The sequence below is a fragment of the Camponotus floridanus genome, unplaced genomic scaffold, assembly GCF_003227725.1.
Source record: "Camponotus floridanus strain SB8 unplaced genomic scaffold, Cflo_v7.5 scaffold36, whole genome shotgun sequence".
Classification (NCBI taxonomy): domain Eukaryota; kingdom Metazoa; phylum Arthropoda; class Insecta; order Hymenoptera; family Formicidae; genus Camponotus; species Camponotus floridanus.
Window position 1 is genome coordinate 368,193 of NW_020229503.1, and position 12,503 is coordinate 380,695.

Below are 12,503 nucleotides of genomic sequence, written 5' to 3' on the forward strand. Positions count from 1 at the left end.
AACATGGGAAATGTGGAATTCTCAGGAATTTTTTGTATTTGGAAAAATCAGAAAATTCTCATGAAATTTTATTGGGATTCAGAGAACTTTTTAAAAAATTCTCTCTTTGATAATTTTGCTCTCATTAGCCAGCAAGCCAAGCGAATTACATGTATTTAAAATGTGTTATAAATATATGTATATATATATATATATATCTGTGTCTATATATTTGAAGTATTAATAAAATATTAAATATGTAGTACATATTTTTTATTGTAATTTTTAGTAATAAAAATGAAAATATTATATGAAAAATGCTTATCTTTTAGGGAAAGCTACTCAATTTTTTCAATACGTTTACAAATTTAGCACTTGAAATTTAAGAGTCTCCATGATTTTCCATCATATGAGAAAGATAATATTAAAAAACGCATAAAATGAAAAATTTATTTAAAAAAGTTGTATGAAAAAAAATTTTTTAATATTCTTTCTACCTCGAATTTTAAATAAAAATATTCTGGAAGATCAGAGAATTTTTTTACAAGATTTGAGTAGACACCCTATATAGATCTCGATTGAAATTCGTGTGTACGTTGTAGGAACAACACGATTGCGCAAATACAGATATTATATCAGTTCGGATTTTAGCGTGTGAGGTACGGCGTAGATACACACGACGTGAGTTTGAAATGCAACACGCGACGAGGAGTACCGGATGAATAATATGCGTTTTCGCGCGACCTACTGCGAGAGAACAATTTAATCGGGTCTAAAAATACTTCGATGATCCGCGATTTGACTTCGGTGGTAGTGCAAACAATGCAATTGTTTGTTAATCGACAATAATGATACCGAGTGGGCGAAAGTAATGGCGTTTTAGGAAAAGAATACATATACAGGGTGTCCCAGACTTAACGAATCAGCCGTTAATAGCAGATTCCTGAGATCATTTGGAGATGAAAATTCTAAAATGTCGAGGAAGACTTCATAAAAATGTTCAAACTACTGACTATTGGAAAACAATCGCGCTGTCTGCAGAATCATATTTTTTATTTTATATTGATCCCTTTATCGATATCGATATTATCGCGCTGTATGCAGGCTCCTTGATACGCTACAGGGAACGTAACGTGCCGATTGGTAATCTTTAATCTTTTATAGCGCCAAAACTACATCTTCTTCAACATTTTAGTATTAAGATTTTCGTTTCTAAATGATCTCAGGAATTTACCATTAACGGCTGATTCGTTAAATCTGGGACACCCTGTATTAGCGAAAGTGTAAGCAATCGCGATTATTAAACCGATACAACGTAATACTTATACTGTACACGACATATTTATCAGTAATTATTCTCGAGCAATTAATTAAAAAAATTGTATAAAAAATTCATGTCGCGGAAATACATATTTGCGCAGAAAGAGGACGAGAGCGTTCGCGGTATAATACTTGCATTTGCATTACGAGCATTTTTCTCGTTCTCATTTTGCGGCGAAGGCCGGCAATTTTCTAGCGAATCATTTTTCCGATATTAGAATAAAGTGAAAACTATAAGAAGGGACCTCCAGCGAGACTCTTGGTTTTTTCTTCCCGTTCTTGCATAAGAAATCCTTGACACGCGTCACGTGTTTTCTCGTTTAACGCCAAACTTATCGCATCGTATCTAATTGGCTTATTCGCGACTTGTTTGCATATATCTCTCTTTCTCTCTCCTTCTTTCTTGATTGATGGACATCTGTACCATATTGAACCACTCGCTTTTTAACGTGAGAAATATATTGCTCTTTGCCCTTGGATGGAAACGAAAAACATTGTCGAAATAAATACTGAATATACAAGGTGCACGAAGTTGAAAACGTGTGAAATTTATATAAATTTTTAATAACGTGCATGAATTATTATGTGAAATAATATATATTAATAGTTAATGCGAAATAATATATATTAATAATATATATTATAAGTTTATTAATTGCGTCTTGTTCTGCGCTAGTCATTAAGCTTTCGTATCATCTTTTGGAAGTTGTGTGTAAAGTAAACTTTGAGTCAACATTTCATTAAGGAAGCTATCTATGTGTATTAAGTTTCTTTGTGTAATTTAGCGTAACCATGCCCTGTCGGGTAAAAGCAGGGAATCAGTATCATTACAGCAGTCGTGTACTAGTCGTATCCGCATATCTGAGATTCCAAATTAACCTGACACGCACAGCTGATACGCGTTCGTAGATACAATCGTGCATACGTGTGAGCGCGTGTTGTATACGTTATGTAATAACGAGGACACACATCTCCATATCCGTTTCAAGTGCATGTGAAAACCAACATTCTCTTTTTCTACGTTCTTTTTTTATGTTTTCATACGCGGTCTCTCATCGCTTCTACAGAGGGACGACTGACGAGTGTAATGATCGTGCAAAATTATGTGGCAAACACATGTTTCTCGTAACGCGTCATAAATGCCGACAGTCATCGCATACAAATTGTACAAGAGTCACCGAACTATTTCCTGCAAAATCTGATACTAGAAATTAAAAGATTTTCGAACTGCACTTTGCTCATGATGTCTATATTTTAGTTCCGAGAGAATAAACGTCGAATTATAAAGGCTTATTTATGCATGTGAAATATGTGCCTGTCTTATAAATATTATATAATAAGCGCGTATATATTTTAGACACACAAGATCCAAGTAAAATAAAAGGATAAAGTGAATGATTTAAACTGACAAAATATCCATCAAATTTTATCGTCGAGATTTACATAGATAACGTTTATATGTTTAAAAAGAGTTAAATTCTTGCAAAATACTAAAAACTAAAAAAATTTGGACCTTCGTTTCATTGATGGTCTGTTTTAGTTTGAAAGAATAAACATCAAATTTTAAAAGATTATTTATATTTGAAAAATATGTACATGTCTTATAAATATTATATCTATCAAATTTTATCGCCAATATTTACGTAGATAATATTTATATGTTTAGAAAAAGTCGCCGAATTATTTTCTGCAAAATACTAAAAGTTAAAAAATTTTGGAGTTTCGTTTCACTAATGATCTATGTTTTAGAAAGAAGTTTTGAAGGAATAATTTTCAGAAAGAATAATGTCAAATTTTAAAGAATTATTTATACCTGAAAAATATGTGCATGTTTTCTAAATATTATATAAGAAGCACATATAGATATTTTAAACACAAAAATCCTAATTAGTAGAATAAAAAGACGAAGCGGATGATTTAAACTGAAAAAAATATCCGTCAATTTTATCGCCAATATTTAAGCAGATAATATTCATATGTTTAGAAAGAATCGCCGGATTCTTTCCTGCAAAATACTAAAAGTTAAAAAATTTTGGAGCCTCATTTCACTGATAATTTATGTTTTGAGGTTTCGAAGGAATAAATATCAAATTTTAAAGAATTATTTATACGTAAAAAATATGTGTGTCTTCTAAATAGTATATAAGAACCGCATATATATGTATATTTTAAACACAAAAAGTTCAATTAGTAAAATAAAAAAACGAAACGGATGATTTAAACTGAAAAAAAATATTCATCAATTTTCTCTCCAATATTTACATAGATAATATTTATATCTTTAGAAAGAGTCGCCGAATTATTTCCTGTAAAATACTAAAAGTTAAAAAATTTTGGAGCTTCGTTTCACTGATAATTTATGTTTTGGGGTTTCGAAGGAATAAATGTCAAATTTTAAAAGGATTATTTTATTATGCGTAAAAAATATGTGTGTCTTATAAATATTATATAAGAAGCGCATATATTTTAAACACAAAAGCTCCAATGAGAAAAATAAAGAGACGAAGCGGATGGTTTAAACTGAAAAAAATCCATCAATTTTATCGGCAATTTACGTAGATAACGTTTTATACGTCTAGGAAATTGTTAGCGAATCACTCGCGCGTTGTGGGCCATAAACCACGCGGTCAATCGCCGGCAAACACATACTTGAGCAAGAAGTAAAAACGACGCGTTTCCGTCGTACATACCCGATGAGCGCATCTTAAGAAAACCCGATCCAACGGAGACTTGGAGTCTTGGGTCTTGGAGGTCCTCTCTTTGCACCATGCTTGTCCCATTTTGCTTTTTTTTTCTTTTAAAAGCTAGCCTCTCCCTTTTCTAGCCAAGTCGCTGATGCGGCGACCAGTGGGTCCTCCTTTACCGATAAGTCCGAATAATGTAGGCCATCTTCAAACCCGTTCTTCGTGACCTGCCGCAACTGGCGTGTCCTCTACGATTGCTTCTCGTTCGGAGCCTCGGATGTAAAAGAGAGATCGGCGCGGGATCCACGAGGCCCGACACTGAGAGGCAAAGAGAGGATGCTGAGACGTAATTCGTCTTTCCGATGACTGATCTCTTCTCGCTGCTCTGAAAGACAAGGAAATATATTCTGTTGACATTCTGATCTTCGTTCATTTCGTAACACAGTAAACTGTTAACTGTTCATGTGCGTGCGGGCATTTAAAGTTCCTGTTGATTCTGGTTTGGGAATTTAAATTTAAAGCGAGACCGCTTTTTACGTAGTTTTAAGAATATGATTTATAGTTCTTTTTTCTGAAAATATAATTATGGAAATTTAGAGACGCATTTATGCTAATTTAATCCAATATTTCCATATGAAATTAGTTAATATTAAATAATCCAGAAAATTTATTCACTATTTTAATAGAAATACTCGTATATTTGAATTATAATCTAGGAGAGAAATTTATTCCAAATATAAAGAGTATAGATATATCTTTATGTAAATATAAATATATTTTTTATAAAGATAAATTTTTACACGAAATTTTGATTTTGTTATGACAACAAATAAAAATTTAATTTGATGCATTAATTATTTAAAAGTGTCTAACCAAATTAGATCCATAATTTATAGTTCTTTTTTCTAAAAATATGATAATTATATTATAATAATTGTGTAAATTTGGAAACGCACCCATGCTAATTTAATCCAATTTCCATATGAAATTAGTTAATATTAAATAATCCAGAAAATTTATTCACTATTTTAATAGAAATATATTTGAATTATAATCTAGAAGAGAAATTTATTTCAAATATAAAGAGTAGATATATCCATACATAAATATAAATATATTTTTTAGAAAAATAAATTTTTACATGAAATTTTGATTATTTGTTATATAACAACAAATGAAAATTTAATTCGGTGCATTAATTATCTTAAAATAGCTAACGAAATTACCTATCCCTAATTTATAGTTCTTTTTTCTGAAAATATGATAATTATATAATAATTATGTAAATTCGGAGACATACCTATGCTCATTTAATCCAATTTCCATATGAAATTAGTTAATATTAAATAATCCAGAAAATTTATTCACTATTTTAATAGAAATATATTTGAATTATAATCTAGAAGAGAAATTTATTTCAAATATAAAGAGTAGATGTATCCATACATAAATATAAATATATTTTTTAGAAAGATAAATTTTTACACGAAATTTTGATTATTTGTTATATAACAATAAATGAAAATTTAATTGGATACATTAATAATTTCAAAATATCTAATGAAATTACATCCCTAATTTATAATTCTGTTTTTCTGAAAATTTTTCTGATAATTATATAATAATTATGTAAATTCAGAGACGTACCTATGCTAATTTAATCCAATTTCCATATGAAATTAGTTAATATTAAATAATCCAGAAAATTTATTCATTATTTTAATAGAGATATATTTGAATTATAATCTAGGAGAGAAATTTATTCCACATATAAATGAATATAGATGTGTTTTTACATCAATATAAATATATTTTTAGAAAGATAAATTTTTACACGAAATTTTGATTTTGTCATGACAACAAATAAAAATTTAATTTGATGCATTAATTATTTAAAAGTGTCTAATCAAATTACATCCGTAATTTAACTCTTTTTAAGAACTTGAGGAAATTGAATTTGAAGTATCTCGTATGATTAAAAAATATATATATCATTTTACGTTTTAAAATGAAAAATATGAATTTATAATAGACGGAATACTCGCGACTTGCGTTTTACTCTTTCCATGAATGGACGTACGACGATTCGCGTATATCGTGTTGGCATTGAATCATCGTACGGTCACAGGGACCGCCTTCTTACGATGCGTCATGTGCTCTTAAAACTCGCTTACGCGCGCGTTTGCCTTCAAACTCATGTCGCGCATGAGTACTCGCGTTAAGGATCCACGAAAATGACGGCAAAAAAAAGAAAAAAACGAAAGAAACGGTTCGTCGCACCTTCTAAACTCCAGCCAATGGCGCGTGAAGCGTCTGCATCTGTTCAAACAATCACGACCTGGCACGATCATTGCCGAAGGTAACGAAAAAGCGCGAAGAGCATTGATAGATTCGATGACAATCGCGTCACTTGCCAAACAAGATCAAATAGTCTACAACATAATATCTAAAAAGATGAAATCATTTCTTAAGAGCCCCTTCGCGACTTTTAAGAGCATTCCTGTCCCCCACGAGTTCTACATATGTGTGTCAACGTACCTCCTCTTTTCCGGAGCAAGTTTTCGGGATTATTGGAACATCCGGTTAGTCCAGGGAGGAGCCAATCCTGATGACTATGACGGATCACCTAACACGAACCTGAGCGATGTTAATGACGAAGCACTCGCGACGAACGCGCGGCTGGAGAACAACTGACTGGTACCGGTCGGTCGGACTCGCGGCACTGTTAACATACCGTGGAGCACGCACTCTGGAGCACACGTCGAAGCAGCACCGAACGGAGAGAGGCGCCGCGGCCTCGGCTTTCAAACCGCAGCCTCCGTTCTCGAGACGGGGCCTCTCTCGTCGCGAGGAGATCGGCTCCTCTTCTCTTCACCTCCTCCACACCTTGGCGTTCCTCCTTTCGTGGTGAGAACGCGGTCTCTTCCTTCTCCTCTCTCTCTTTCTTTCTCCTTCTATCTCTTTCGCTCTCTCCTTTTCCTCTCCCTCTTTCTGTCTTAATGCGAGCAGTGGTCTGCCTACCTCTACCAGGAGAATTTCTGACCTCCTCCAAGATATCTCGCGGGTACTGTTTCCCGCGCCCAGGTGCACTCGGGATTCCACGGCTTCCTTTTTCCTCCTCTGTCTCGTGATACTCTCGACAATCGGCTTTTCTCTCTCTGCCACTTTGCTCTTCGTCTCGCTCACGGGATATTGTTTCCCTCTCTTTCGACTCTCAGAAGCATTGCATTTACAGATGCATTCGCAAGATATCTTGTACTAAATTTCAAAGAATGTTTTTATTGCATGTGATTTCGTATACATGAACATGTTAATCAGTCATATAAATTAATGCGAGAATATGTATGTTGTTTGATAGCTTCTTTAATCATTAGAAATCACGAAAGCGTGGAGATATAGGACGTAAATCTTGCATGAGATTTGTAAAAGATAAACTTTATCGAATGTATTAATGAAAATATATTTAGAAATTATTAAAAACACTTCTTATCAGCACTTATTTATTTTATAACGTGGAAAGCATGTATTACATGTGCTGTCTGCATATTTATTTGCATAAGTGATTGCATTTATGGTTGCATTCATACAGGTGCTTCTGATTATATCTATGTGTACATATATAATATAATATAATATACACACATAATTTACATTAGTAAATTTCTATAGAAAATATATTATTTAATAATAAAAAGATTTAAAGAAAAATTTTTCCACAAAAAAATTAATATATTTTTTATCAATGACATGTACAACATTTAAATGATATTCACAATATTTAAACGTATATACAATAACATTATATATATTGTGAGAGTTATTGTAATATATTCTCTCTCTTAAAATACTTTTTATAAAAATTATTAATTAAAGTAAATTATTTGTAAAATAAAAATCTAATGCACATAAGCATTTTTACTAAATTATACAGGATGTTCTAGTACATCCTTTTTAAAATGAAAATGGCTTTTATCAAAAATCGCAAACAATTTTTAAATAAATCGGGCGGCGGGGAAATATGCTATCCGGATCGGAAGTTGAATTTTTTTAGGGAAACTTTTTATTACAGATGAAATTTTTATTACTGATATTTATGGCTTTTTATTACAGATTCGAATTGTACGTGAAAAAAATAAGAAACTTTTGTATCAAACATTTTTTCTAAAAGTGCCTCTGCAATCTTAAAATTGACCTTGAAAGTAACTGTGATGAAATAATGAACTGAATGAAGATTGACAGAGGCGCTTTTAGAAAAAATGTTTGATGCAAAAGTTTCTTATTTTTTCACGTACAATTCGAATCTGTAATAAAAAGTGTTCCCCTAAAAAAATTCAACTTCCGATCCGGATGGCATATTTTCGGTCGGAATCAAAAGTTAAAAATATCACCATTTGATAGAGCGTATTTACTTAAAAATTGTTCGCGATTTTTGATAAAAGCCATTTATTTTCATTTTAAAAGGAGTGTACGGATGGTCTGGGAGACCTTGTATATATTTATTACAAAAGAAAGAGAGGGAGAGAAAAGATTTGAAACATTCGATATATCTTTACATATCACATCTAAATTTCTCAGCCAGATGTCACTGGAATGTAAAAATGTCTTAAGTACTTCAAATATTTTTCCTAAGTTTTACAGCCAATAAATTTAAGACAAAGTCAAAGGTACCATGTCCAAGTAAAAGCGCCTTCCTCCTCTTCTAGGTGATTAATGCGACATTAATTGGCAACCATTAGTGCACAGTAAATCTACCTACCAGATATGTAAAGCCATTGAATCATTCGTGCAATCATCCATTTTCCTAGATATCGTATCATTAAGAAGGCAAATTGCTGTCCCATCCTCGAAAATTGAAGACCTCATTTATTCCTTCAAACTATAAAAGTATCCGTGTGCTCTAAAAAAAGCTCAATTTATCTCCAAGGTTCGCGTAACGTGCCTTTCATTTTCGTAAGGTTGGAAAGATAGTGTTTCGATCAAACTTACACAACCATGACATGAACTGTCTATTGGCGATGTTACTTCTGGCTTCGAGTATATTCGGATTACACGTGGATTTGACTCGTTTCCGGACGGAAAGCGAACCTATCCAGGAGGAAGAAGCTCGGGTGACGACGAAGTGGCGTCAACCGATCTGTATAATGGCTGAAAAGGACGTACCCTCCTGTTCCTCGCTGAGAAAATTCCAAACGGAATACGAGCATCCGGACGAACCCGATCAAACGAAACCAATTAAATTGAAGATAGGTGAAACCTCAAAGGGGGACGAGCGGCAGGAGATCGTTAGCGGTGTCGAGATATTGTTCCCCAACGTTGTCGGCACGTCGCCGCTCGAATCCTCGGACTTGATGATCGATGACGAGTTGGCGGACCCTGGCAGGGAGTCGAAATTGCGGCCGAAAACACCGGAGTTGAACGACGAGCAGGAACGGCGATTCGCCAAACGAGACAGCCACTTGACCGGGTCGGGACTTGAAGGTACAAACGCGGGATCACCGATTTACGAGGGTCCTGGACTCGCCGGTGACCGCCACTTTGATGACGCGAGGATGTTTGCCCGACATCGGGCTATCCCTGTGCGCTGGGTCAAGCCCCAAGTCCTAAGCCTGCGACAGAGGAAGACGAGTTGACTCGCAGCGAGTCGCGTGGGACAGAACTGAAAATAATCGCAGAAAATAAGTTGGATTCTCTGCAAGATTCTACCTTCTTGAGGAAACTGCATCCGCTCGTCGCTAAATACAATTCGTCTCGAGCAAAGTTTGATATGGTTCGCGAGCCTGAGATCGAGCCAGTAAATGTCATCGACTGCCCCCTTCGATACATTGTAAAATCAGTAGTTTGAAAAAGTGGCAATTGGTCGATACATTATTAAACAATCTTAACGTAAAAAGTGTTCTTCGAAGGCTCTTTACAGATCTCTTGTTGCCAGATCTGTCTGATAAACCTCCGAAAAAACAGGACGCTCGATCTGAGAGGATAAAGGATGAATGATTCACACGATCGAAAAAGGGATATCTAAAGCATTCTACAGATTCAGAGCCGGAAAATCCCTACGATCAAGCAAACAAGTATGATGGCATCGATTTTTTACACGATTCATTAGACAAAAATGCAGAAATGATTGCCAAAGTAAAGGCTTGCTTTCTTAAACATCTTCACGATCTGCTTCACGATATCTTCGCGATCTTCATAAAAGAAACGATAAGAGAGAATTGAACAAGAACAATCGATCAAATTCAATGTCGATCGAGAAATTAAGGATGTTTTGTATCTATTTTCAAAATATTAAAAAAATTAAAAAAATTGAGAATTTAATGAAAATTGTACAGAATGTCCTTATATATGTTTAGAATCTTTAGTACAATTTTTAAATCGATTCACTAAAGCGTTCACAAGTTATAAGGATTTTAATTTGCACCGAATTAACATGTATTCTTATGGGATACGTATAACCACGTCGATTCAAATGACAAAAACACATGGAAATAATATTCAGAATTTGTCTAAAATTTGCAAAAGTTTAGATGCAGAGGAAATATTTGGTCAAATAATATTATACAAGTCTTACTAACTGGTTAAAAAGATATTAAATATAATTCAATGAAGTTAGCCATGTATCTGTCACAAGGCGAAATTCTCTGTCAAAAGTTAATTATTTCGATTAACAAAATTCGAAATATTTCAGTAAAAATGCAATAAATATTAAAAAATACATCTCTGCACTGTAGCTAAGATCAAGTTGTAATTCCACACAATTTCTTACTCAAAATACACCAAAAGTGGATATATTCGTCAATATTGATTTTCATCTACTTTTTGCTGGGATTGTACAAACAAAACATCCTTAATACGAGAGCGCTCGTCTTGAAAAATGATTCGAAAATTGATTCTGCTAAATCTGAAAATGATGTTCAAAAGAAAGAAAAGATACATGAAAAGATATTAAGATTAAAGAGATTCGAAAGAAAGAAGCATTTCCAATAAATCAAAATTATTAAATATAATCAAAAGCAAGAAGGGAAAAGAATCCAAGATTGCAGCCGAACACAATAATGCGAATATGTCGGACAATATCTTTGTTATTCTACTCGGGGAAACATGAGCTTATACTCCTTCTAACTTCGTATAATTCATATTCTTTATATGTAAAATTATATTAATAATTTAATAATTATTATTAATAATTTTACAATTATATTAATAAGTCTTTTGCAATAAAAATAAATGATCTTATTAATTTTTCAAATTATTATTTAACATACTATATTATATTTGATTATTTTATATATCTACTTTGTGAAGTTAGTTGTAGCGAAACGAACGATAAATGTTTATTAGATAACCGAAGGTCAAGTTCAGTTTTAATTGGAACCGCTTTTGCAATTGGTTAGTCGAATCTGTTTATATTAAGTTATTATCTTTCTCAAATGAGAAAAGTTAGGCTTTGGCAAAAAAATCAAATTAATCATAAAACGTAGTTATACATAATGTCGAAATTAAAGTCAGAAGTTCAAAAGTTCGAGTGATTCAACCAGCTATCTTCCGTACAGCCATTTACTAATTACGTCTGACGTATATTTAAAAAAATCTTTTTATTATTAGACTTATATGTAAATGATAAAAGAATAAAATTATCTTAATACGTATAGTTATATATAAGCATTTTTTCAAACAATATAATTAAGTATATTGATTACGAAGTCTTTTAATTTAACACACTGTGTATAACTTACAATGTATCCTCGCGATAAGATATTTAAATGCAAATGAGAGAATATAAATTTAAAATTGAATCTTTTTTATTACTACAAAGTTTCTTATTCTTGTCAGCCTCTTAATATGATAATTACTATATCATTATTAATGTCTATCTTATTAAGAGTAAACCGAGATTAATTCCGAAAAGAAGTAATCTTTCGCTTGGTAACAATCTTTAATAAGTGTCAAATCTTTAATAAGTAATAATCTTTCGCTCGATTACATATTTTGTTCGAAATTTCTTCGATGCTTTGGGTGCTCGTTCGTAAAAATCGAAGGTGCACCTCGTAAGGTACCCCTCGTTTCGTTTATTGCGCATCGTTGCTCATTCTCGCCTTCGTCGACTTGTGAGCGTAGATGACCTTATATTTTTCAGGACCATTCGATGTATGTCCCCGCCGGATCTTCGTGACGCTTTCCACAGATCATACTCTTTGGTCGATTTTCCTTCCCCAATCTTTTTCCTCGCACACAGGCTTCTCTTGATGCTTCATCATGCTCCGATATTACTTTGAAATATACGCGATGCATCCTCGTTCTTTTACAGCCATCATTTTCGATAATGTTAATGAAGTTGGAAAAAAGAAACACTGTTCTTGGAATACAATGATATATATTTTTACGTTTGGATATACATTATATTTTTACATTTTTTTTATATTTCATTAATTCAACGTAAAAAGTTTTTACATTTTTTTTATATTTTATTAATTCAATATAAAAAAATTCAATGTTTATATTTTATTAATTCAATATAAAAAT

The 12,503-nt window shown here is 32.8% G+C and overlaps 1 protein-coding gene across 1 annotated transcript in view; it reads right to left on the reverse strand.

The window, feature by feature from the left end:
- The window catches only part of LOC105256315, a 29,518-nt gene extending 22,594 nt beyond the window's left edge, over positions 1–6,924 (reverse strand). The window contains exons 1-2 of the mRNA XM_025410925.1: positions 6,522–6,924; positions 3,990–4,368 (exon numbers count right to left, since the gene is read on the reverse strand). Coding sequence (XP_025266710.1) covers positions 3,990–4,079 — 90 coding nt within the window. The 5' untranslated portion in view covers positions 4,080–4,368; positions 6,522–6,924. The remainder of the gene's footprint in view (positions 1–3,989; positions 4,369–6,521) is intronic.
- Positions 6,925–12,503: the final 5,579 nt, after the last annotated feature.